Here is a 27,645-nt window from a genome sequence, read left to right on the forward strand (position 1 = left end):
CTTTAATTTGCCAGATTCCATTATACTTTCCCCTCAGATGTCTTAGCTGTTTCTTTCTTGGTCTCCAAAGAGATTTGTTTTGTTTTTCTTTGGGTAATTTTCATTATGGCAGTAACAGACCTAAGTCTAAAAGGAGGGATAGAGCGAGTGGTTAAAACTGAAAACTAGTGATTTTAGTAATTTATATTAGAGTATGGCACCATTTATACAAAGTTTTGTGTTGTGTGTGTTTTTTAAAATATCTGTTACAGTTTGGTGTTTGAAGAATTGCTCCCACAACTGCAGGATTATCATTAAAATTAATTAAAATTAATTCATTTTACTTTCAGTTCAGTTCAGTTGCTCATTCATGTCCGACTCTGCGACCCCATGAATCGCAGCACGCCAGGCCTCCCTGTCCATCACCAACTCCCGGAGTTTACTCAAACTCATGCCCATCGAGTCGGTGATGCCATCCAGCCATCTCATCCTCTGTCATCCCCTTCTCCTCCTGCCCCCAATCCCTCCCAGCATCAGGGTCTTTTCCAATGAGTCAACTCTTCACATGAGGTGGCCAAAGTACTGGAGTTTCAGCTTCAGCATCAGTTCTTCCAATGAATACTCAGGACTGATCTCCTTTAGGATGGACTTGGTTGGATCTCCTTGCAGTCCAAGGGACTCTCAAGAGTCTTCTCCAACACCACAGTTCAAAAGCATCAATTTTTCGGCGCTCAGCTTTCTTCACAGTCCAACTCTCACATCCATACATGACCACTGGAAAAACCATAGCCTTGACCAGACGGACCTTTGTTTGCAAAGTAATGTCTCTGCTTTTTAATATGCTATCTAGGTTGGTCATAACTTTCCTTCCAAGGAGTAGGCGTCTTTTAATTTCATGGCTGCAGTCACCATCTGCAGTGATTTTGGAGCCCCAAAAAATAAAGTCTGGCACTGTTTCCACTGTCTCCCCATCTGTTTCCCCTTTAGGAAGTAAAAATATGCCTAATTTGTCTAAAAATTTGTCTAATGTTATAGGTTAAATCTTTCCACATATTCATGCTTGATTTGTTTTTTTCCTTTCAAATTGACAGTTCATGTCTCGTTATCTAATAGGATGTTAATATTTTGTGTCAGTTTGTACTTTTTAAATATAATCAATAGCTTTTTTCATGTATGCTATAAATATTTCTCTAATTTTGTTGTAACGCTATGTATTTAAATATATATAGACTCAAAAGTTTAGGTGGCAGGTGCCTGGGCTGGTCCCTAGCTGAGCCGCCGCCTGGCTGGCTGGTCCCTGAGGCGGCTGCTGGGATGAGGGGTCAGGGTGCCGGGCGCGCGGCCTTTCACCATGTACACCTTCGTGGTGTGTGATGAGAACAGCAGCGTCTATGCCAACGAGGTGTTCCGGCTGCTGCTTGCCACTGGCCACTGGAAGCGGCTGCGGCGGGGCAACCCCAGGTTCAACCTGATGCTGGGAGAAAGGAACCGGCTGCCCTTTGGGAGACTGGATCGTGAGCCTGGGCTGATCCAGTTGGTGAATTACTACAGAGGGGCTGACAAACTGTGTTGCAAAGCATCTTTAGTGAAGCTCATCAAAACCAGCCCAGACAGGCTGAGTCCTGCACATGGTTCCCTGAGTCCTACCTGATTTATCCAACCAACCTCAAGGCCCCAGTTGCTCCAGCTCAGAGTGGAATCCATCCACCGCTCCATAGTTCAAGCACAGACAACAGAGAATTTTTCCGGACTTCATATAACAGAAAGAAAGAGGAGGGAGAGGGCAACGCTTGGATCACAAAGTCATTAGCCAGAGCCAAAGGTGAAGGCATCCTCATCTCCTCAGTGGCTACAAAACTGTTGGATTTCATAGACAACCAAGGCCAGGTGCACATGATCCAGAAATACCTGGAGTTCCTGGATCTGTTCCTGGAGCCTGGTCATCACAAGTTAGACATCCGAAGCTGGGTCTTGGTGGACCATCAGTTTAATATCTACCTCTGTAGAGAGGGTGTCCTGCAGACTGCTTCAGAACTGTATTAGGTGGATAATTTCCAAGATAAAACCAGCCACTTGACCAATCACTGCATTCAAAAGGAGTACTCAGAGAACTATGGGAAATATGAAGAAGGGGAATGGAATGTTCTTTGAGGAGTTCAGTCAGTACCTAACAAGTGCTTTGAACATCACCCTGGAAAGTAGTATCTTACTACAAATCAAAGGTGTAATAGAGATACCTAATCCTATCTCTTTCGGTTTAAATGTGTCTTGATGGAGCTTTGGGAGTTTGTGCTTTCAAGGAATTGTTCCATTTCAGTTGTCGAGTTTAAGGACAAAAATTATTTGTTATCTCCCTTTATTATCCTTTTAATATCCATATGAACTGTAGTGATGAAACTTTTAAAAATCCTTCAATTACCTTATATTGGTAATTTATATCTTCTCTCTTTCACTTGCGCAGATTGGTTAGAGGCTTTTCAGTTTTATTAATCTCTTCTAAAAGTCAGCTTTGGCTTTATAGATTTTCTCTGTCATTTTTGTTTTCAATTTCTTCATGTTCTTTATTATTTTTATTCTTCTGCTTTTGATGGGCTGGCTTTTCTTTTTCTAGTTTCCTTAAAGTATAAGGTCAGGTCACTGATTTGAGATATTTAGTTTTTTAAAAAAAATATAAGCATTTAATGCCATCAGCTTTCCTATAAGAACTCCTTAGCTGCATCCCACAGATTTTGCTTTCGTGTTTTTGTTTTCATTTTATTAAAATACTTTCTAGTTTCCCTTGTGGAAAAAAAAAAAAGTTTACATGTAGCTTAAATTATTAGAGAAATGTGAATCAGAACCACGATGAGGTATTACTTCATACCGGTCAGAATGACTAGCGAAAAGTCTACACATAACAAATGCTGGAGAGGGTGTGGAGGAAAGGGAACCCTCCTACACTGTTGGTGGGAGTGTAAATTGGTGCAGCCACTGTGGAAAACAGTATGGAACTTCCTTAAATAAAAGTAGGTCTGCCATATGATCCAGTAACCCCACTCTTAGGCATATATCCAGAAAAGATGAAAACTTTTAATTTGAGAAGATACAGATACCCTAGTGTTCAGCACTATTTACAATGGCCAAGACATGGAAACAACCCAGGTGCCGATCTGGTTGGTAGGTTTAAGATGTGCTGGTGGAGGAGTGGGAGCTGAGGGAGGGGGTGTGCATGCACATGTGTGTGTGTGTGTATCTGTGTATAAATGAAATGGAGTATTGTCCATAAGAATAAATGAAATAATGCCATTTTCAGCAACATGAATGGACTTAGAGATTATCATACTAAGTAAAGTCAGATAAAGACAAAATATTATATAATAACACATATGTGGAGTTTAGAAAATAATACAAATGAATCTATCTATAAAACAGAAACAGACTCACAGACATAGTAAACAAACTTATGGTTACCAAAGGGGAAAGGATAAATTAGGGGTAGGGGATTAACAGATATAAACTGCTATACATAAAATAGAGAAGCAGCAAGGATTTACTGTATATCACAGGTAACAACAATATTTGATATCTTGTAATAACCAGTAAGGGAAAATAATCTGAAAAAATAACTGAATCACTTTGCTGTATGCCTAGAACTAACACGGTATTGTAGATCATCTATACTACTGTAAACAATTTATGTGTAGTTTAATAGTTTCATCATTTCGTGTGATTTCTTCTGTTTCTTCAAGACTTAAGTCATTTAAAAATAAACATTAAGAATAGAAAAGAAATTTGTGTTTAGCTTCTATTCTTGCGATAGGGAATGATATTGTGAGTGACTAGATTGGAAGAGTTTGAGTGTGTCCTTTCTTACTATCCTCCCTTACTACTCAGGTTGTCCAGATGTTTTTTGACAATGAGGTGTAACATTTCTCTCAGGAGTAATTGAATGATTAAACAATTTGAGAAGTTTGTAACACAGTTAACATTCTTTTTAAATCAGTATTTCAGTCAGTGGGTCTCTGCTTTGGTTATACTAGAAAATCATCTGGAAAGTGTTTTTGTTTTTTTTTTTTAATTTAGGTAGATTTCATAGAACGTAAAATCCAGCAGTCATCTTTTTAAAGTGTATAATTTAATGGCTTTTTGTACATTCAAAATGTTGTGCAACTACCACTATGTTCCTTTTTTTTTAGATTTATTTATTATTTTTGGCTTTGCTAGGTCTTTGTTGCTGTGTGTGGGCTTTCTCTAGTTGTGGCGAGCAGGGGTTATTCTTCATTGTGGTGCGTGGTCTTCTCATTGTGGTGGCTCCTTTTGCAGTAGAGCACGTGCTCTAGGTGCGTGGGCTCAGTAGTTGTGGCTTGCAGGCTCTAGAGCACTGGCTCAGTAGTTGCAGGTGCACAGGCTTAGTTGCCACAGAACGTGTGGAATCTTCCCAGGCCAGGGATTGAAACTGTGTCCCCTGCATTGGCAGGCGGATTCTCTGGACCACCAGGGAAGTCCACTTTCTAATTCTAAACATTTTCATCACCCCAAAAAGAAACCCAAGGCCATTAAGTAGTTACTCTGTATTTCTCTCTCCTCAAACCTCTAGTTTTCTTAATCTGCTTTCTGTCTCTGTAGATTAGTCCATTCAGGATGTTTCATACAGACAGAATCATACAGTTTGTAAGCTTTTGTGTCTGGATGCTTTCACTTAATGAGTTTTCAAGGTTTATCCATTTTGTAGCATGTATTAGTACTTTGTTTCTTTTTAAGGCTGACCAACATTCCATTGTATGGATGGATGTACCACATTTTGTGTATCCATTCATCATTTGGATTATTTCTGTTTTTGGCTATTACGATTAATGATGTTAAGAACATGTAAGTGCAAGTCTTTGAATATTTGTTTTTAGCTTTCTTGGATGTTTACTTGGGAGTAGAATTACTAGATGTATTTTAATTTTTTGAAGAATTGCCAAGCTATTTTCCACAGCAGCTGCAGAATTTTATATTCACACTATGAATGAATGAAAGTTTTAATTTCTCTGCATTCTTGCCAACATTTGCTGTTTTCTCTAAGAAAAAAAATTCAACTTTATTGAGATATAATTCACTTACCATATAATCCATCCACTTAAAGTATACAATTGAAATTAAAAAAAACAGAACTGCTGTATGATTCAGCAGTTTTACCTCTGAGTATTTACCCAAAGAAAACAAAACACTGATTTGAAAAGATATATGCATACCAGTATTAACTGCAGCATTATTAACAAAAACCCAAGATATGGATGGAAACCTTTTTGCTATTGAGTTGCAAGAGTTCTTTATTCTGTATACAATTTCTTTATTACATAGATGCTTTAAAAATATTTTTCTCATTCTTTCTTTATTTATTTTTTCTTTATTTTTTTTTTAAACTTGTCTTAATATTGTGGTTTGGAGCACAGAGGTTTTTAATAAGGTGAAGCCCTGTTTATTTATTTTTTCTTTCATTGCTTATGCTTTTGATAACATATTTAACAAACTCACCTATCCAAGATTACAGAGCTTTATGCTTATGTTCTGCCTTAGAATTTTATAGATTTTGTTCTTTCATTCAGGTCTTTGATCTGTTTCATGCAATTCTTCATTATGTGAGGTAGAGGTCCAATTTCATTCTTTATGCATTTGGATATCTAGTTGTCAGAGTACCATTTATTGGAAAGACTTATACTTTGTCCATTGAATTATCTTGGTACTTTTGTTGAAAGCAATTGACAGTAAATGTGTGGATGTTTTCTGAACTCTCTGGTCTTTTGTTCCATTGATCTTTATTTTTATTCTTGTGCCAGTGCCACACCATCTTGATAATATAGCTTTGTAGTAAGTTTTGAAATTGAGATGTGTGAGTCCTTCAGCTTTGTTCCTTTTTTTCAAGATTGTTTTGGCTGTTCTGGGACCTCTGTTTTTCCTCTGTTTTGCCTTTCCTCTGTTTTGCCTTTCCTCTGTGAATTTTAGGATCAACTTGTCTATGTCAACAAAAAAGCCAGTAGGAATTTTATTAGGAATTATGTTGTATCTGTAGAGCACTTTGGGGAATATTGCTGTCTTAACAGTGTCAAGTCTTCTAATTCATGAACATGGGATGTCTTTGCATTTATCTTTTATATCTTCCAGCAATATTTTATAGTTTTTGGTTGCAAGCTTTACACTTTTGTTAAATTTTGTTAAGAATTTTTTTATTTTTGATGCTATTAAAATGGAATTTGAAAATTTAATTTTTGGATTATTTATTGCTTATAGATAGCTGTTCAGTTGACTTCTGTATATTGACCTTGTGTCCAACAATCTTACTGAACTTGTTCATTAGTTGTAATGGTTTTTTAGTGGATTTCTTAGTTTTTTTTTAATTGAAGATGATGTCATCTACAAAAGGCAATAGTTTACTTCTTCCTTTCCCATTTGGATTTTTTATTTCTTCTTATTCCATAATCGACCTGTTTAGAACCTGTAGTGTAATCTTCAGTAGAAATGATGAATGCAGACATGCTTGTTTTATTCCTATCCTAAGAGGAAAGCATCCAGTCTTTTACCTTTAAGTATGATTATTTGCAGGGGATATTTTAAAAAAGATGTCCTTTTTTGGGTTGAGGCATTGATATTAAAGAAAAAAGCTTTTAGATGAATAATAATATGCAGAGAGCCAGTTATTTAAGCTAATGTTTAAGGAACTATGATAAATTATTATATTACTCCTATTGAAATGTCACTAAAAGAATGAGATTTATATATGTATTTTTTCCTTTATAGAAAAAATACAAATTTTAATTAGTAAAAGAGTTCAGAAATCCAATTTTACTTCTGTTAGATAGATATCTTTTTCTTTTATATGACCAAATGATAAATAGCATCTAGAATACTTATATATTAAGTAAATTATTTTTCCTTCTGCTGCTACTGCTAAGTTGCTTCAGTTGTGTCCGACTCTGTGCAACCCTATGGACAGCAGCCCACCGGGCTCCTCTGGCCATGGGATTCTGTAGGCAAGAATACTGCAGTGGGTTGCCGTTTCCTTCTCCAATTTTTTTTCCTTCTATTTCAGACAAAAGGATGCCGCGGAGAAAGAAAAAAGTTAAGGAAGCCTCTGAAGCTCAGAACCTGGAGAAGAAAGATGTAGAAACTACCAGTTCTGTCAATGTGAAGAAGAAGTGTAGACTTGAGGATGCATACATTGTGATATCTGATAGTGATGGAGAGGTCAGTATTCTAAAGAGTAGAGCTCTAGGTCTCAAACTGGGCCTCCTTATCTGTGACTGGTTTGTTTGTGAGACTGAACTTTAATGACATCTTGCCATACCATGTGGCTTTTACTCAGGTTCGTAAATGGAATTAAGAATTACTTAGAAGAAAGTAGTCATACAGTTTGGCTGAGGATGGATCATAGCTCCTCAGTTTTATAATGTATTAACTGAAGGTGATATTTTAAAACCATTTGAATACATCAAATGTGAAAATTTTCATATGTCTGTAAAGTGAGAGAAAGACAGCTTTTTAAGTCTCTAGATATACTCTGTCCAATGTGGTAGCAACTAGCCACCTGTAGCTATTTAAATTTAAATTAATTAAAATTAAATAAAAGGAAAAGTCAGCTCCTCTCTTGGACTAGTCACATCTAGTGTCTGCTGTGTTAGCGCAAGTATAGAACATTTCCCTTCATTATAGAAAGCTTTGTTGGACAGAGCTGTAATAGATTTTAAATCTTTCCCTTGATCTGTGTTTCCATTTGTTTATTGGAGATTTTTGCCTGTTTGAGGGTCACATCCAGTAAGGCAGTAAAGTAAGTCACTGTTTTTTCATCTAAGTTTACCTCTCACTCTTCTTTATCTACTGTCTCATTTGATGGTAGAACCACTCATTTGCCTCAGGTTATAAAGCTCAGAATTGTCTCTGACTCTTCCTTTTAAATTGAATTGCTTTTGTGACTGACTTCTTTGACTTGGAGAAGGAAATGGCAACCCACTCCAGTATTCTTGCCTGGAAAATCCCATGGACTGAGGATCCTGGTATAGTCCATGGGGTTGCAAAGAGTTGGACACGACTGAGCGACTTCACTTTCACTTTCTTTCACTTGACATATGTTTTCAAGGTTCATTCATATTGCAGCATATAACAGTACTTAATCCCTTTTGCAAAATTTTTATGTATTTATTTATTTTTGGCTGAGCTGGGTCTTTGTTGCTGCACACGGGCTTTCTGTAGTTGAGGTGCGCAGGGGCTACTTTCTAGTTGTGGTGACGGGCTTCTCATTATGGTACCTTCTCTTGTTGCAGAGCACAGGCTTTAGGGCGTGCAGGCTCAGTAGTTGTGGGGCAGGGGCTTAGTTGCCCTACTGCATGTGAAATCTTCCCAGATCAAGGATTGAACCTGTGTCCCTTGTGATAGCAGGCAGATTCTCAACCTCTGGACTACCAGGGAAGTCCTCTTCATGCCTTTTTCCCCCTACAGTGACTGCACCATTTTACATTCCCATCAGCAATATACTGGGATTCCAGTTTCTCTACATTCTTGCTAACACTAGTTACTTTTAAATGTTTAATTTTTATACCACCCTAGTGGGTGTGTAGTGGTTTCTCATTGTGGTTTTGACTTGCATTTCCGTAATGGTTAATGAACTTGAGCATCTTAGCATCTTTTTTGTACTTGTTAGCCATTTGTATAGCTTCTTTGAAGAAATGTCTGTTCAAGTTCTCTGTCCATTTATACATTGCAGTTTTTCTTTTTGTTGTTGAGTGGTAAGTTTTCTTTTTATATTTTGCATATTAAACCTCTTATCAGATACATTATTTGCATATATATTCTTCCATTCTAGGAGATGTCTTCACTTTCTTGATAATGTTGTTTGATGCACAACAGTTTTAAATTTTGAAGAAGTCCAAGTTACCTGTTTTTTCTCCCTTTGGTTATTTAATGCTTTTGGTGTTGTATCTAAAGAATTATTACCAAATCTAAAGTCATGAAATTGATCCCTAAGAGTTTTCTAATTTTAGCTCTTACAGTTTGGTCTTTGTTCCATTTTGAAATAATTTTTGTGTATGGTATGAGATGGTGTGTGTGTGTGTGTGTGTAGTGGTAAAATATACATAACGTAATTTAGGATTTTAACCATTTTTAGGTTGTATATATTCACATATATATTATTGAATGGTCAAAGTTGCTCAGTCGTGTCTGACTCTTTTCGACCCCATTGACTCTACAGTCCATGGATTTCTCCAGGCCAGAATACCAGAGTGGGTAGCCTGGAGATCTCCCGAGCCCAGGTCTCCCACATTTCAAGCAGGTTGTTTACCAGCTGAGCTATCAGAGAAGCCCTAAACATGTTTCTGCCTGTTTTCAAACCAGGGACCTTTTGTGTATGAGGTGAACGTGATAACCGCTACACTACAGAAATGCCTGTTGAATGATAGGGGTTCTTTATATATTGTGGACAGTTAGCCCCTTGTCAGATATATGATTTGCACATATTTTCTCCCATTCCATAGGTTGCCTTTGTACTCTGTTGATAGTCTTTTTATGCAGAGTGGTTTTAAATTTAGTCCAGTTTACCTGGTTTTTGTATTACTGCTTATGCTTTGGTGTCATATCCAAAAAGTCATTGCCAAATCTTCCATGTCATGAAGCTTTTCCCCTGTGTTTTCTTCTGTGTGTGCTCGGTCATGTCCAACTCTTTGTGACTCCATGCAGAGTAGCTGCCAGGCTCTGCTGTCCGTGGAATTTTTCAGGCAAGAATACTGGAGTGGGTTCTCATTTCCTTCCCCATGTTTTCTTAAAGAGTTTTAAAATTTTAAGTGTTATATTTAGGTCTTTGATTGATTTTGTGTTATTAGCTTTCATGTATGGTCTAAGGTAGGGATCTGACTTCTTTTTTGCTTGTGAATATCCAGTTTTTCCAGCACCATTTGTTGGTATTTTAACTTTTAACCTAGGTATTTGTTTATATTTTATTTGGATTTCTTGCAGGTAGCACACGGTCTGAGGTTTCTGATTTTATACCGTCTGAGAATCTCTTTTTTAAATTGATGTGGTTAGATTATTTATATGTAATAAAGTCACTGAGGTACTTTAAAAGGTACCATCCAACTGATTGTTTTTGCATTGGTTCTTTGTTTTCTTCCCATTCTTGTTGATCTAATTTTATTTTTGCACTATGTAGAAAATTGCTTTATTGAATAAATTAAATCTATAGAGAAAGATATACTCAAGTTATCTTGCTTCTCCATTCTATACACCCTATTCCACATCCCTCACTCCACTGATAACCAATTTCATTAATTTTTTTTTTTATTGTTTCAACATTGCTTTAAAGCAAAAATAAGCCCATTCATGTTTTTCCCCTCTCTCTTTAAATATTTATTTATTTGGCAGTACTGCATCTTAGTTGTGGCACATGGGATTTTCGATCTTTATTGTGACTTGAGGGATCTAGTTCCCTGACCAGGGATCAAACCCAGGCCCCCTGTACTGGGAGCGCAGGTCTTAGCCACTGGACTCCAGGAAAGTCCCCATTCATGTTTTCTTAATTCTGCTTTTTATGTGAAATGTTGCATATCTATTTGCATCTTGTTCTTTTCTCAGAACAGTGTATCTTGTAGGTTATTCCTTTCATTTTCTCATTGTTTTCTTGTATTTCTTTAGTGGCTCTTTCAGATTTTTACTTGAATCTGTTTTCCTTTGGAGACCCTTTTTTTTTTTTTTTTAAATGCGACCCCTCTTGCGTTGTTGGTGGGAATGTAAATGGATACAGCTACAATGGAAAACAGTGTGGAGCATTCCAGATCAGCGGCAGCATGCAGATTCTCAGTTGGGGCATGTAGGATCTAATTCCTCCACCAGGGATCGAACCTGAGCCCCCTGCATTGGGAGCTCAGAGTCTTAGCTCCTGGACCACTGGGAAGTCCCCATTTTTCTTTTTTGAGATGGTTTTATCTATTTTCAGTTTGGGTTTTATGAAGTTTCAATTTATTTGTTCCTTTTTTTGTTGGTTTATGGTTTGAGTTTTCTGATTCTAGGCTTTTCTTAATCTGTAGATGATTCTTTAAAATTTGTTTGGGATGTGTTAATTTCCTTTTCTGGGTTGATGATTAGAGGAGAATATTCATAAATGTTTTTATTTATATTTTCTCTTTCTGTTTTATAGTTGCTTGGTTTGAAATTTCTGTTTTTATTCTTGTATTTACTGGATAAAAGCTTCCCTTTTGTCTTTTCAGTGTACTTCATTTTAGTTTCTTTTATGGATGGTATTGTTGATGTTAGAAGAGAGGTTGCCATGTTTTTTTTTCCTTCAGGACCTGTCATTTCTTTCCTCCTTTCTTTTATGAAATCTGAGGAGTACCATTTCTTCTTTGTGTATCTCCCTCTTTTCCATTGGTAGTACATCTTTGAGGTTGCCACTTTTGTTCCTCTCACTTTCAAGCCCTTTAAAATGTAGCTGATTATGTGAAATACCACCTCTTGGACCAATGTTTTGTCTTAGTGTCAGACATTTTGATTTTGAAGATAGTTTTGTCTGTGTTCTTAAGTTTTTCATCTCTTTTTCTTATTTTTCATATAGTCTCTTAAGCCTTCTCTTTCTTTGTTCTGTTTACTCATAGATTTGCAGTAGCACTGGGAACTCTGTTAGAATTTGCTATTTCTCTGCTCACTGGTTATTTGAATTCTGTGGTATGTTTTGTCTCCTAATAATGTTGAAGGTGTTGGTCATAGGTGGTGTTATTTCTGGTTCTTATTGCATGCTAAGTCACTTCAGTCATGTCCAGTTCTTTGTAACCCCATGGATTGTAGTCCATCAGGCTCCTCCGTCCATGGGATTCTCCAGGCAAGAATACTGGAGTGGGTTGCCATTTCCTCCTCCAGGGAATCTCCCTGACCCAGGGATGGAACCCAGGTCTCCTGCGACTCCTGCATTGGCAGGCAGGTTCTTTACCACTAGTGCTGCCTGGGAAGCCCTATTGGTTTTGTGGTTTTTCTGGGAGGATGTATGGAGAGGTGGCTCAGTGGTAAAGAATCCAGTGCAGGAGATGCAGGGTAGATTCCTGGGTTGGGAACATCTCCTAGAGGAGGAAATGGCAACCCACTCCAGTATTCTTGCCTGGAAAATCTCATAGACAGGAGAGCCTGACTGGCTACAGTCCACAGGGTCACAAAGAGTCAGACACAGCTAAGTGACTGAGCATGCATACACAATTACTGTTATCTTCTAGACCTTTCATTTTCAGCCGTTCTGGATCACTTTGTTATAACTCAGTCTCTTAAATATATATATAGCATTGAGTTTAATTTTTTGTTATATTAATTTTATTTCTTTTTCTATATTCTTTGATTTTTGACTCTGCTTTTGGCATATATTTTGGTATATCTTTTTTTAGAGTATATAAATGCTTTTCATAGTTCCTTCCTTTTTTTTTTTAAATTTAGCTTTCTGTAGTTTGGTTTGTCAGTTGTAAATAGTATCCTTTGACTTTCACTTACAGTGCGTGCAATAGAAAATGAACTTATTTTACTTTCCATTTCTGATTTCTCTCATATATTAGGTGTGTCATTTCTGCATATAATATTTACACATTTTTTTCTATTCTTATCTCTACTTTCGTTTTAGTCTTAGTTCTAAAATTAAATATGTTAAATACTTACTATCAATTCTTTTGCCAGATTTTTCTAATCATTTTTTAGTTGAATAGTGCTTGATTTTTACTAGATTTGTCAAGTAGGCCTTGTGACTATATTATTTCCTAAGTTGTTAAGTTTTTGATACTGTTTTTCTATAGTCTTGCTATCTGAAATACTGCTTGATGGGATCCAACATCCTTGGTTTAAAATTTTCTCTTTTCCCTTGAGTTTCTTTAAAATGCTGCCTTCTTGATTTTTGCTTTGTATGTTAAGTTTGATACGTCTGATTTATTTTCCTTTTTTTTGGTAAGTGACTAGTCCTTTTTGTTAGTCTGAATGCTAAGAATTTTTCTTTAGGGTGAGATAGGTATATTATGTGTATGTGTTAGGAAACTGGTTGGTCAGAGTGAACTTTCAATATGTCAGTTCAGTTCAATTGCTCCGTCATGTCTGACTCTTTGAGACCCCATGGATTGTAGCTCGCCAAGCTTCCCTCTCCATCACCAACTCCCGGAGCTTGCTCAAAGTCTCATGTCCATTGAGTCGGTGATGCCATCGAACCATCTCATTCTCTGCCTTTTTTCCCTTGTAAATTTTATTTATTATAATCTTAATGTTAGTTTGTTTCATTGTTTGTTTTCTTCTTCAGAGATCCCAGTTATATATTTATGGGATCACCTTTGCCTGTATTCTTTTTTTTTTATTTTTAATGACATTTATTGTTTTTATCTTAATTTTACAAGCAATACCTGTTGATTGTTTGAAACATGTAAAAGCCTAAACTAAAAAATGATAACCACCCACAATTCCCACCCTGTAGAGATAACCACCATTAGCATTTTGATTCATTTTCTCCCAACACACACACACACACACACACACACAGTAATTGAAGTATAATTTACCCACAACACTATATTAGTTCCAGGTGAACAAAATAGTGGTTTGCATCCATTTTATCCAATCTATGGTACTTGTTTCCTCACAATAAATATTTTATGAAATTTTTCATTTTTCCCATTGGTATAGATTAAAAAAAGATACCTACATAATTGTGAATTGCATTTCCATATACATACAAGCTCTTTGTGTATGTTCCTCTGTGAAGTGTCTTAACGTATTTTTTGCCTATTGGAGGATGCTTTGTATTGATTTGTAAGAGCTCTTTATATATAAGGAAAATTAGCCCTTTATTTATTCTGATAAATATGTTACATACTTTTCCTTGGCTGTTCTGTTGCTTTTTAAAGTACTGATTTAAAAGAAGTGTGTATGCACTGGGCTTAAACTTTATTACTGACTTTAAAACATTGAATCGCGCTTTCTCTGAACTTGGGTGCATACTTGCTGGTATTTTACAGATAGGCCAGTTTTTATATGAGCTTGAATATGACATAGTTATATCTGTATATTACAGTTTTTATTTTTATTGGTTCTGAATCTACATTTTTCTTTTTCTACCATAAAGATCTTTTTCTGATGTTTTCTTTGAACATTTACAAAAAATGTTACAAAACATTTACAAACATTTACAAAAACACTGATTCTTTAGAGGTTTAGTAGCCTCTGTTAGCTGTAGAGGAGGGTAGAAAGAGTACTACTTTTAATGGCAATCAACCTGATCATGTTTCTTGTTTTGCAGCAGGAGCCAAAGGAGGAAAATGGATTGCAGAAAACGAAGGCAAAACAGTCAAATAGAGCAAAGTGTTTGGCTAAAAGAAAAATTGCACGTATGTTTTCATTTTTGTATTGAGAATGGTTTGGGAGTTTCAACAATCATAGAATTGACACTAGTTTCTTCATTAAGAAGGGGTTTCTCTGAATAAGAATGTGTGTGGTTCTTGTTAATTCTGGATTCCATTAAAATTTGTGGGGACCACAGTTACCTAGAGTGTATACAATTGATTGTTAAAGGCAGCATGTTGAAATTAAGAATGTGCCCTTTCAGAGTTAGGCACACTTGGTTTTGAACCCCTGCTTCCACTTACTATGTGGACTTTAGTCAAGCCACTAAAGCCTACTGCTGTTACCTCATCAATAAAATGAAGATAACACGTAGAAAATCACTTAGTGGCTCCAATAATGGTGTTACTGTTTTGATCACTAAAATTCTGTGTGTCTCCTCTACTCTCAGCACTTTATTCTGGTCATCAGATGTGTAAGGTGTTTTTTTCTCCCCTACACCAAGCAGTTCTCCAACTCTTTGCCCTACAAACTGTCCAAACTGGGTGCCCTACAGTTTACGGAAATATGACACTGTCAGATCCCGCAAGCTAAAGGCTTAGTTCTGCGTGACTTCCCCTTCTTTCAGATGACAGTTGCAAGTCCAGGTTGTTACCTGTGCTTCTGACTTTAATTTGCCAAAGTGGCTCTCAGAATTTAGGGAAACATTTACTTATTAGATGACTGGTTTATTATAAAGGATATAACTCAGTAACAGCCAGATTGACTTCCCTGATGGCTCAGACTGTAAAGTGTCTGCCTACAGTGCGGGAGACCCGGGTTCAGTCCCTGTGTTGGGAAGATCTCCTGGAGAAGGAAATGGCAACCCACTTCAGTATTCTTGCCTGGAAAATCCTATGGACGGAGGAGCCTGATAGGCTACAGTCCATGGGGTTGCAAAGAGTCGGACATGACCGAGCAACTTCACTTTCACTTTTATTATAAAGGCTATAACTCAGTAACAGCCAGATTAAGATATAGGGCAAGATATAGGAGACCTGGGACCTCTTTGACCTACCCAGGCATGTCACCTTCTCAGTCGCTATACATGTTCACCAACCTGGAGACTGACCAAACATTATAGTTCAGGTATTTTATGAAGGCTTCATTATACAGGTAGATTGATTAAATCATTGTTCATTGGTGATTGGTCTAACTTCCAGCCAGTCGCTCTTCCTTCCCTGGAGGTTAGGGAGTTGGAATGAAAGTTCTAATCCTCTAGCAACTTGGTTGGTTCCCCTGGCAACCAGCCCCAATCCTTAGGGGCTTTCCAAAAGTAAGTTCATTAATAGAATCTCTGGTGTGCCTAAAAGGTAATTGTTATGAATAACAAAAGATACCTTTATTGCTCTTTTCATTTAGAAAATTCTGGTTGTTAGGAGCTGTTAGGAGTTGTTAGGAAATTCCAGGATTATTAGGAGCTCTGTGTCAGGTGCCAAGATTCAGTATATATTATTATAAATCACAACATCACAAAAATTATTTATTGGAAGTTTTTTCTCTTCTGACTTTGTTACTCAATTGTGAAGTTATTTAATAATGACTGTATTTTTGCATTTTAATGTCATGTGAGATGTTTAAGTATTTCAGTCAACTTGTTAAAATGTATGTTAACTAGCTGAGATTATTACAAAACATTGAAGATAAAGCAGAATTTTTTCACTATTCATTTGAATTTAGGTGATTTAAAGTATAATTCTCAGCCTTATAAAATTAACCATAATTGTTGTTTTTGCTAAATCATTGTGGTATATCTAGAGGTGGTTATCACTGTGATCTCCATGAGGCAGCAGTGAGCAGTGGCGTGAAGTGAGATCTTAATTCCCTGCCCAGGAATTGAACCTGGGCAACGTGGATGAAAACCAGGAATCCAGACCAGCAAAGGCTAGAGGCTATTTTTTTTCCTGGATCTTTGCCCCTAGTGAAAGATGCATTTATCATGGAGACAAAAACTGTAAATGCAGGTATAAAGTTTATTATTAGAGACAGCATAAGAACAAGTGGGAGAGCATACAGAGAAACAGTTTGTTTAGTTAAGATAGAAGCAAGGCAGAGATGCACCTGGAGAGAAGGGGTGTGGACATCCCCCATAGTGAGGAGCACAGAAAAGAGGCTGTTAAGTCATTTATATAGGACAGTTCTTCCTAATCTTCTTTAGCCAATTATCTGGTTTCTTTTTCCACACTTGACCTGTCCTAACCCTCCCCTGGGTGTGCACAGACCTTTCAGTTAAGATGGATCCCACTGAAAAGGCTTATGGAAGGGGGTGGCAAGGCTGAACTCTGGTCTGGTGTCCCCTGCCGTTTTGACCCCATGAAGGATTTTTGCATATGCATATTGTCTCCTTTGCCCTAAGGATGGGGGAGTGTGTGACCTCTTAATCTTTTAACAGGTTTTAGTCCCACTCTGTCCCTGCCCTAAAACTGCCCAATATTCAGTTATTTACCCTGTTCTTGTTGGTTTTTATATTGAGGTATAGATCTTGAAATATAGACAGGAGTCCAGTCATAAATATGTAGTCCTGGAGCCCATATGTCTCTTACTTCAGGAAATGTAAACAGGGGCTGGTAATGAATGACCGACCCTAGGAGGTATGAACTGGAGGCCAGTTGTAGATAGTTGACCTGGGGCCCATCTATCTCCTGCCTCAACTATGAATGTGTATTAGTCACTCAGTTGTGTCTGACACTTTGCGATCCCATGGACTGTAGCCCACCAGGCTCCTCTGTCCATGGGATTCTCCAGGCAGGAATACTGGAGTGGATTGCCATGCCTTTCTCCAGGGGATCTTCCTGACCCAGGGATCAAATGCAGGTCTCTAATCTGCCTTGACAGGTGGGTTCTTTACCACTAGCACTACCTAGTAGCTCAGACAGTAAAGAAGCTTTATGTATAGTAGGTTTTAAAGTCAGGTAGCAGCAGTCCTCCTGCTTTGTTCCTTTCCTTCAATATTGTGTTGACTATTCTAGATCTTTTGCCGTTTCCATATAAACTTTTACTTTTTTCATTCTGAACGCCTTAATTTATATTAGTTAATAAAATATGTAAAGATTTAAGTGGGCAGACAATTCCCATCATCTTAATAAAGGCACTGTTTCCTTTGGAAAAGAAATTAAATCGAAGTAGTTATTATTACTTTTTATCTGAGCCTGGATAAAAGATTTATTTCTGATGAAGGAGTGAAAGAGATCTCCACATACACAAAAAGGACTGTTATAAGGGAGACAAGAAAATGCAGCTTTCTTCCTGAGATGATTTAGAGAGCAGAACTAGGACACAGACCATAGGGAAGATGATTTGGTTTCAAGAAAGAATTGTCTACTAGCTGAGCCGTCCAAAGTTAGGGTGGGCCACCTGGCCAGGTAGGCAAAAAGCTGGCCTGGATGACTTTTAAGATTCTTTCCAGTTCTGATATTATATGAGGCTCTATTAAGTACAGAAGGGGAAAAAAAAAAGACCACACTTTTTAAACAGAATATTACAATTCTGGGGGCAAAAGTTGCTGCTGATGGTTTTCTGTTGGCTGACAAATGAACATTGCCTGTGGAGTGTGGAAGAGACACATTCTTAGTAGTGAAAATTAGGTTTACTGTGGGCCAGACTGGAATCAGCTTCTTTTTACATGCAAAATCTTAAAAAAAATTTCAACCATATACTTGGCATATAGTGGGGGCTTTATAAATATTTATTGAACATTAAGAACTGGTAGCTCTACTTAAGATTATTCCCGTTTTAGGGAAGAAGAAACAGGCTGAGACCAATTAAGTGACTTTTGTAAGATTATCCAACCACTAAGTGGGTTAGTCTTTATTCAAACAAGGATATTAACCATCATACTCAGGTTCAATGAGTGAAAGAAGTATTTGATATGAGTTTATCTCAAGCTGACACATATGTGTGTGTGGACCTGATGGAGGCAGAGCAGTGATCAGTGCCTTTGTCTGAGACCATGTTTCTCTTGGGAGACAAGCAGACTCCAGAGAGCATGTCCTGGGACTGGCCAGCTCTCCAGATGACCATACCTTCCTTCTGATGTAATCACTCAGCTTAATCCAAATCGTTTCACTGATGTCTTAGCAAAAGCAGTGTTTTCATTTTAGTCCAATGTTTAATTTGGTGGGTGGGGGTGTGGGGCATGGGATACCCCAGGCTGGCAGGCTGCACTGGTTGGAGTAGGTGGTTTGCTTTTGTTGTTGTTTAGTTTTTCTGTTGTATCTTTTTGTGACTCCGTGGATTGTAGCCCGCCAGGCTCCTCTGTCCATGAATTACCCAGGCATGAGTACTGGAGTGGGTTGCCATTTCCTTCTCTCCATATAAACTTTAGAATGAGTTTGTTTGTATCTACAAAATATACTGGAATTTTGATTTTGATTATATTGAATCTACAGATCAGGTTTGTAAAATTGGTATGTTGACATTATATAAGTCTTTCTATCCCATGACATGGAATCCCTTTAGTTAGTTAATTTTTACTTGATTTTGTTAATCGGAGTTTTGTAGCTTTGCTCATATGGATCTTGTACATTATTTTATTACCAATGTAAATGGTATTGTGTTTTAAATTTCAAATTCATGTGTGCATATAGTGCCTGACTCTTTGCAACCCCTGGACGGTAGCCCACCAGGCTCCTCTGTCCATGGAATTTTTTAGGCAAGAATATTAGAATGGGTTGCCATTTCCTACTCCAGGGGATCTTTCTGACCCAGGGATTGAACCTGTGTCTGTTGCATCTGCTGCAGTGGCAGATGTATTCTTTACCATTGCACCACCTGGAAAGCATCAGATTTCAAATTACACTTGTTCATTTCTGGTATATGGAATGTGATTGACTACTATTCTTGTATATCATAACCTTAGTATAGTCACTTCTAGGAATTTTGTTGATTCTGTTGGATTTTCTACTTAGATGATAGTGTGATTTGTGAACAGTTTTACTTTTTTCCTTCCTTGTCTGAAGGAAATGCCTTTTATTTCCTTTTCTTGTCTTATTGCATTAGCTGGTATGTCCAGTACAGTGTTGAAAAGGAGTGATGAGAGGGCCATTGTAGCCTTTTTCCTATTTATAATGGGAAAGCTTTGAGTTTTTTCCTTTTAGTATGATGTTAGCTATAAGTTTTTTTTATAGATTATTCTCCATCAAATTGAGAAAATTCTCTGTTCCTAATTTATCAAGAGGTTTTATCATGGATGAGTGATTTTATCCATTGCTTTTTCTGAATCTGTTGAATATGATCATGTGATTTTTTTTTCTTTTTCATTCTGTTTATGCATTGCATTATGTTACTTAATTTTTGAATGTTGAACTAGTGTGCACATCTGGGATAAATTCCATTTGGTCCTGGTGTATAATTCTTTTTATGTATTGTTAGGTTCAATTTGCTAATATTTTGTTAAGTTTTGCATCTGTGTTCATGAGAGATATTGGTCTGTACTTTTCTTGTAACATTTTTGTCTAGTTTTAGTGTTAGGGTTAATGTGGTCACATGGAATAACTTATGTAGTATTCCCTTGCTTCTATCCTCTGAAAGAGATGGTAGAGAATTTGTATAATGGCTGTCTGAGGAGGCCTTACAAATAGCTGTGAAAAGACAGGAAGCGAAAAGCAAAGGAGAAAAGGAAAGATATACCCATTTGAATGCACAGTTCCAAAGAAGAGATAAGCAAGGAGAGATAAGAAAGGCTTCCTCAGCGATCAATGCAAAGAAATAGAGGAAAACAGTAGAATGGGAAAGACTAGAGATCTCTTCAAGAAAATTAGAGATACCAAGGGAACATTTCATGCAAAGATGGTCTCAATAAAGGACAGAAATGGTAGGGACCTAACAGAAGCAGAAAATATTAAGAAGAGGTGGCAAGAATACACAGAAGAACTGTACAAAAAAGATCTTCACGACCCAGATAATCACAATGGTGTGATCACTCACCTAGAGCCAGACATCCTGGTGTGAAGTCAAGTGGGCCTTAGGAAGCATCACTACGAACAAAGATAGTGGAGGTGATGGAATTCCAGCTGAGCTATTTCAAATCCTGAAAGATGACACTGTGAAAGTGCTGCACTCAATATGCCAGCAAATATGGAAAACTCAGCAGTGGCCACAGGACTGGAAAAGGTCAATTTTCATTAGAATCCCAAAGAAAGGCAATGCCAAAGAATGCTCAAACTACCACACAATTGCACTCCTCTCACACGCTAGTAAAGTAATGCTTAAAATTCTCCAAGCCAGGCTTCAGCAATACGTGAACTGTGAACTTCCAGATGTTCAAGCTGGTTTTGGAAAAGGCAGAGGAACCAGAGATCAAATTGCCAACATCTGCTGGATCATCGAAAAAGCAAGAGAGTTCCAGAAAAACATCTATTTCTGCTTAATTGACTATGTCAAAGCCTTTGACTGTGTGGATCACAACAAACTGTGGAAAATTCTGAAAGAGCTGGGAATACCGGACCACCTGACCTGCCTCTTGAGAAACCTGTATGCAGGTCAGGAAACAACAGTTAGAACTGGACATGGAACAACAGACTGGTTCCAAATAGGAAAAAGAGTACATCAAGGCTGTATATTGCCACCCTGCTTATTTAACTTGTATGCAGAGTACATCATGAGAAACACTGGGCTGGAAGAAGCAAAAGCTGGAATTAAGATTGCCGGGAGAAATATCAATAACCTCAGATACGCAGATGACACCACCCTTATGGCAGAAAGTGAAGAAGAACTAAAGAGCCTCTTGATGAAAGTGAAGGAGGAGAGTGAAAAAGTTGGCTTAAAGGTCAGCGTTCAGAAAACGAAGATCATGGCATCCGGTCCCATCACTTCATGGCTGATAGATGGGGAAACAGTGGAAACAGTGGCTGACTATTTTTCTGGGCTCCAAAATCACTGCAGATGGTGATTGCAGCCATGGAATTAAAAGACGCTTATTCCTTGGAGGGAAAGTTGTGACCAACCTGGACAGCATATTAAAAAGCAGAGACATTACTTTGCCAACAAAGGTCCATCTAGTCAAGGCTATGGTTCTTCCAGTGGTCATGTATGGATGTGAGAGTTGGACTATAAAGAAAGCTGAATGCTGAAGAATGGATGCTTTTGAACTGTGGTGTTGGAGAAGACTCTTGAGAGTCCCTTGGACTGCAAGGGAGATCCAACGAGATATCCCAAAGGAGATCAGTCCCGGGTGTTCATTGGAAGGACTGATGTGGAAGCTAAAATTCCAATACTTTGGCCACCTGATGTGGAGAGCTGACTCATTGGAAAAGACCCTGATGCTGAGAAAGAGTGAGGGCAGGAGGAGAAGGGAATGACAGAGGATGAGATGGTTGGATGGCATCATCGACTCGATGGACATGGGTTTGGGTGGACTCTGGGAGTTGGTGATGGACAGGGATGCCTGGCGTGCTGTGGTTCATGGGGTCGCTAAGAATCTGACATGTCTGAGTGACTGAACTGAACTGAACTTAAATATTTGGTAAAATTTAATAGTGTATCCACCTGGGCCTGTTGCTTTTTGTTGTGCAAGGTTAGTTATGAATTCTATTTCTTTAATAGATATAGTCAGACTGTTTTTTTTTTTTTTTTAAATGTGAATGTTGGCAGATTGTGTCTTTCAAGAGAATTGGTCTGTTTCGTTGAGGTTATCAAATTTGTGGACATAGAGTTATTCATAGTATTCCTTTATTATTCTTTTAATCTCCAAGAGGTCTGTAGTGATGTCCCCTCTTTCATTTCTGATACTAGAAATTTATGTCCTCTCTTTGTTTAGTCAGCCTAGCTAGTGGTTTATCAATTTTATTGATTTTTAAAAAAATACATCAGCTTTTGTTTTGGTTCATTTTCTCTATTCACTTCTCAATTTCAATTTCATTGATTTCTGCTGTAGTTTTTATTATTTTTTCTTCTGCTTACTTTGTATTTAATTTGCTGTCTCTCTTGTTTTTTTCTGGTTCCCTAAGGTTAGATGATTGATTTTAGATCTTTTTTCCCAGTGTATGCACTCAATGCTGTTAGATGATTGATTTTAGATCTTTTTTCCCAGTGTATGCACTCAATGCTATAAATCCCCTCTAAGCACTGCTTTTGCTGCATCCCAGAAATTTTGATAAGTTGTGTTTTCATTTTCATTTGATTCAAAGTATTTTTATATTTCTCTTGAGATTTCTTCTTTGAGCCATGAGTTATTTAAAGTATGTTGTTTAATCTCCATTTATTTTGAGATTTTCCTGTTATTTTTCTAATTGATTTCTAGTTTAATTTCATTGTGGTCTGAGAGCAGACATTGCATGATTTCTCTTGCTTTAAATTTGTTAAGGTACCATGCCTGGTATGTTGTGGGAGTGACAGAGTCCTGTTTGTGGGAGGTGGTGGAGGATGCAAAGTAAACAGGTGGATCTATAAAGAAACCTGCCTCATAGGAGAGGGAGGGGAGGAGCCCAACTGTGAGGTGTGTGGGCTCAAGAACCATGTCCAAAGTGGGAGTACATTAATCGGGAAAGTTATGAATTGGACAACAGCTTCTGGTTAACCAGATTCACTTAACTGAAGGGCTCCGGTTTCAAAGGGCTCTAAGATGTCATTGCAGAAATTGCTGGAGTCCTTATAGGAGAACCATTTCCAAGAAGAAGAGCAGTTTCTTGTAGCGGATATGCCAAGATTTGGCATAGGGATAGACACTTGTGTCTTTCCTCTGAGGCATGGCAGTCTTCCCTTGGTTCAAACTGCAGATACATTTAGCCGCTGGTTGCTGACCCTTATATGATGGGCAGGATAGCCTGTCCCAATGTCCTCAGTGACCTCTGTGCCATGGGGGGCACAGAATGTGACAACATGTGGATGCTTCTTGGAATCAGTCATAAAATGACCAACAGGGAAAGGGATAAAGTAATGCCCCTAAATATACAGGGTTTTAAAGATGCAGAAGAGGAGGTGGGAATGTCTATAATGGGTGGCCAAACAGAGCTAAACCCCTGGATTGCTAAACCCATGGATTGTTGTGGATACAACTGTCTGCCACCCCAATGAATTTATCATGCCAGATAATGCAGTGCTGGGTGTGCTTGTGCTGACAAAACGTTTGGGGATGCAAGTGGTCATGGCCATGCACCAGTGGCTGGACATTCCTGAGAAATGGAATAAAATCAAGCTAGTGGTCCCTCAGGAGGATGTGGAGCTGGAGTACCAGAAGGCAATGATGAACATGGCCAGGCTCAACAGGACAGTGGTAGGACTCGTGTATACATTCAATGCCCATGTGGCCACCAACATCACAGGCTTTGGGATTCTGGGCCACGCACAGAACCTGGCCAAACAGAGAAACAAGGTGTCCTTTGTGATTCATAATCTTCCTATCCTGGCCAGGATGGCAGCTGTGAGCAAGGTCTGTGGAAACATGTTTGGCCTTATGCATGGGACCTGTCTGGAGATGTCAAGAGGCCTCCTGATCTGTTTACTTTGTGAGCAAGTAGCTCAGTTCTGTGCAGAGATAAAATCCCCCAAATACGGTGAAGGCCAACAGGTATGGATTATTGGGATTATGGAGAAGGGTAACCACATAGCCAGGATCATAGACAAGCCCCAGATCATTGAGGTTGCATTGCAGTTGGCCACCCAGAATGTAAACCCCACCCCCGGTGTCACCTCTTAATCTAGGCTGAAGCAACTGTGTGGTTTTGTTTTAAATAGCTATTTCCTTTATTGTCATTTCAATTAGAGACTATGAAGAAAGAAAGAATAAGGAAAATAAAAGTTTTTATTTTGTCTTCACTTATTCCTTCTTTGGTATTCTTCCTTTGTTAATAGGAAGTTTCTGATCTAGATAATATTCCTTCTGTCTAAAGAACATCTTTCAACAATATTTTACTCTGCATTCTTATTGCTTGCCTGGTTTCTGAGAAGTTGGATGTAACTCTTATCTTTGGTGCTCTATAGGTAAGGTGTTTTTTCCCTATGGGTTTTTTCAGCACTTTATCTTAGATTTTCTGCAGTTTGAAAACTATATGCCTTGGTATAGTTTTGGTGCATTTTTGCTGGTTGGTGGTTTTTTTTTAATTGAGGAATAATTGCTTTACAGTGTTGTGCTGGTCTCTGTTGTACTCAAGATGGGGGATATATATATAAACATATATATATAAATATACACATGAATTCATGATGAATCAGTCATATATATATATGTGTGTATATATTTATATATATATGTTTATATATATATCCCCCATCTTGAGTCTCTCCCTCTCCATTCCCTTGGAGGAGGGCATGGCAACCCACTCCAGTATTCTCACCTGGAGAATCCCCTTGGACAGAGGAGCTGGGCAGTCTGTAGTCCATGGGGTTGCATAGAGTTGGACAGGACTGTGTGAATAAGCATAGTGTATATATGTCAGTGATACTTTCTCAATTTGTCCTACCCTCTCCGTTCCCCAGACCATTCTCTATGTCTGCATCCCCATTTCTTCTCTGTAAAAAGGTTCATCAGTACTATTTTTCTAGATTCCATGTGTATGTGTTAATACACAGTTTTTCTCTTTCTGATTGACTTCACTCTGTGTAACACGCTCTAGGTTCATCCACCTCACTACAGCTGACTCAAATTCATTCCTTTTTATGGCTGAGTATTATGCCGTTGTATATATGTGCCACAACTTCTTTATCCATTCATCTGTTGATGGACATCTGGGTTGCTTCCCTGTCCTGGCTATTGTCAATAGTGCTGCAGTGAACACTGGGGTGCTTGTGTCTTTTTGAATTGTGTTTTTCTCAGAGTATTTGCCCAGTAGTGGGATTGCTGGGTCATATAGTAGTTTTATTACTAGTTTGTTCAGGAATCTCCATACTGTTCTCCATAGTGGCTGTATCAATTTACATTCCCACCAAGAGGGCGGTAGGGTTCCCTTTTATCCACATCCTCTCCAGCATTTATTGTTTGTAGTTTTTTTGTTGATGGTCATTCTGACTGGTATGAAGTGATATCTCATTGTAGTTTTGATTTGCATTTCTCTAAGTGATGTTGAGCAATTTTTTCATGTGTTTATTAGCTATCTGTATGTCTTCTTTGGAGAAATATCTGTTTCTGCTGTGCATTTTTCGATTGGGCTGTTCATTTTTTGATATTGAGCTGTATGAGTTGCTTATATATTTTGGAGATTAATCCTTTGTCAGTTGCTTCATTTGCAGTTATTTTCTCCCATTCTGAGGGTTGTCTTTTAAAACTGTTTAATCTTTCCTTTCTTGTGCAAAAGCTTTTAATTTTAATTAGGTCTCATTGATTATTTTTGTTTTTATTTCCATTACTCTAGGAGGTGAGTCAAATAGGATCTTACTGTAATTTATGTTGAAGAATGTACTGCCTATGTTTTCCTCTGAGAACTTTATAGTTTCTGGCTTTACATTTAAATCTTTGATCCATTTTGAGTTTATTTTGTGTATGATATTAGGAAGTGTTCTAGTTTCATTCTTTTACATGTAGCTGTCCAGTTTTCCCAGCACCACTTATTGAAGAGGCTGTCTTTTCTCCATTGTATATATTCTTGCCTCCTTTGTCAAAGATAAGGTGCCCATAGGTGTGTGGGTTTATCTCTGGGCTTTTTATCTTGTTCCATTGGCCTATATTTCTGTTTTTGTGCCAATACCATACTGTATTGATGACTGTAGCTTTGTAGTATAGTCTGAAGGCAGGAAAGTTGATTTCTCCAGGTATGTTTTTCTCAAGATTGCTTTGGCTGTTTGGGGTCTTTTGTGTTTCCACACAGATTGTGAAATTTTCTGTTCTAGTTCTGTGAAAAATGTCATTGGTAGTTGGATAGAGATTGCATTGAATCTGTAGATTGCTTTGGGTAGTATTATCATAATAATAATTCTTCCAATCCAAGAACATGTTATATCTCTCCATTTGTTTGTGTCATCTTTGATTTCTTTCATCATTTCTTACAGTTTTATGCATAGAGGTCTTTCGTTTCTTTAGGTAGATTTACTCTTAGGTATTTTATTCTTTTTGTTGTGATAGTTAATGGAATTGTTTCTTTAATTTCTCTTTCTTATTGTTAGTGTATAGGAATGCAAGGGATTTCTGTGTGTTTTATATCCTGTGACTTTACTATATTCATTGATTAGCTCTAGTAATTTTCTGGTGGCATCTTTAGGATTTTCTATGTATAGTATCATGTCATCTGCACATAGTGAGAGTTTTATTTTCTTCTCCAATCTAGATGTTTTTTATTTCTTTTTCTGATTGCTGTTACTGGGACTTCCAAAGTTGTATTGAATAATGGTGAGAGTGATTATCTTTGTCTTGTTCCTGATCTTGGTGGAAATACTTTTAGTTTTTAAACAGTGAGAATAATGTTTTCTGTGGGTTTGTCGTATATGGCCTTTATTGTGTTTAGGTAGGTTCCTTCTGTGCCTACTTTCTGGAGAGTTTTTAATTATAACTGAGTGTTGAATTTTGTCAAAAGCTTCCTCTGCATCTATTGAGATGATGGTATAGTTTTTATCTTTCAGTTTATTAATACGGTGTTTCACATTGACTTGTGTATATTGGAGAAGCCCCGGGATAAACCCCACTTGATTGTGGTGTATGATCCTTTTACTATATTGTTGGGTTCTGTTTGCTAAAATTTTGTTGAGGATTTTTTCATCTGTGTTTGTCAGTGATATTGGCCTGTAATTGTCTTTTTTTGTGATGTCTTCATCTGGTTTTGGTGGCCTTATAGAATGAGTGGGAGTTTTTCTTCCTCTGCAGTGTTCTGGAAGAATTTGAGGAGGATAGATGTTAACGCTTCTCTAAATGTTCAGTAGAATTCACCTGTGAAGCCATCTGATCCTGGGCTTTTGTTTATTGGAAGATTTTTTATTATAGTTTTGATTCAGTGCCTGTGATTGGTCTGTTTTTATTTCCTGTTTCTTCCTGGTTCAGTCTTAGAAGGTTATACTTTTCTAAGAATTTGTCCATTTCTTCCAGATTATCCATTTTATTGACATAAAATTGCTCCAAAGTCCACAGTCTCAGGCTGATAGCAGGTATTTAATCTGCTGCACCTGTAGCTGCAAGAGCGCCTTCCCTTCCTCTTTGTTCATGTAGTGCCTGGAGCTTAGCTTTGGTTTTGTTCCCACCTCTGTTGAAGCTTCAATACTTTGGCCACCTGATGAGAAGAACCAACCCATTGGAAAAGCCCTTGGTGCTGGGAAACACTGAAGGCAAAAGGAGAAGGGGCGGCAGAGGATGAGATGGTTGGATGGCGTCACTGACTCAGTGGATGTGGATCTGAGCAAACTCCAGGAGATGGTGGAGGACAGAAGGACCTGGCGTGCTACAGTCGATGCAGTCGTAGAGTCAGACACAACTTA

The 27,645-nt window shown here is 37.8% G+C and overlaps 1 protein-coding gene and 2 pseudogenes across 7 annotated transcripts in view; all 3 read left to right on the forward strand.

The window, feature by feature from the left end:
• UIMC1 (ubiquitin interaction motif containing 1) overlaps positions 1-27,645 on the forward strand; it is a 123,019-nt gene that overhangs the window by 20,184 nt on the left and 75,190 nt on the right. For 6 of the 7 annotated variants that reach the window (XM_043465813.1, XM_043465814.1, XM_043465812.1 and 3 more), the window contains exons 2-3: positions 7,031-7,185; positions 14,234-14,321. In XM_043465813.1, the coding sequence (XP_043321748.1) occupies positions 7,039-7,185; positions 14,234-14,321 (235 nt within the window). In that variant the 5' untranslated portion in view covers positions 7,031-7,038. The remainder of the gene's footprint in view (positions 1-7,030; positions 7,186-14,233; positions 14,322-27,645) is intronic. The other variant, XM_043465810.1, reaches the window with a different exon arrangement.
• LOC122440894 lies at positions 890-2,251 on the forward strand (annotated as a pseudogene).
• On the forward strand, positions 22,485-24,401 carry LOC122440047 (annotated as a pseudogene).

The sequence above is a fragment of the Cervus canadensis genome, chromosome 4, assembly GCF_019320065.1.
Source record: "Cervus canadensis isolate Bull #8, Minnesota chromosome 4, ASM1932006v1, whole genome shotgun sequence".
Taxonomy (NCBI): Eukaryota; Metazoa; Chordata; class Mammalia; order Artiodactyla; family Cervidae; genus Cervus; species Cervus canadensis.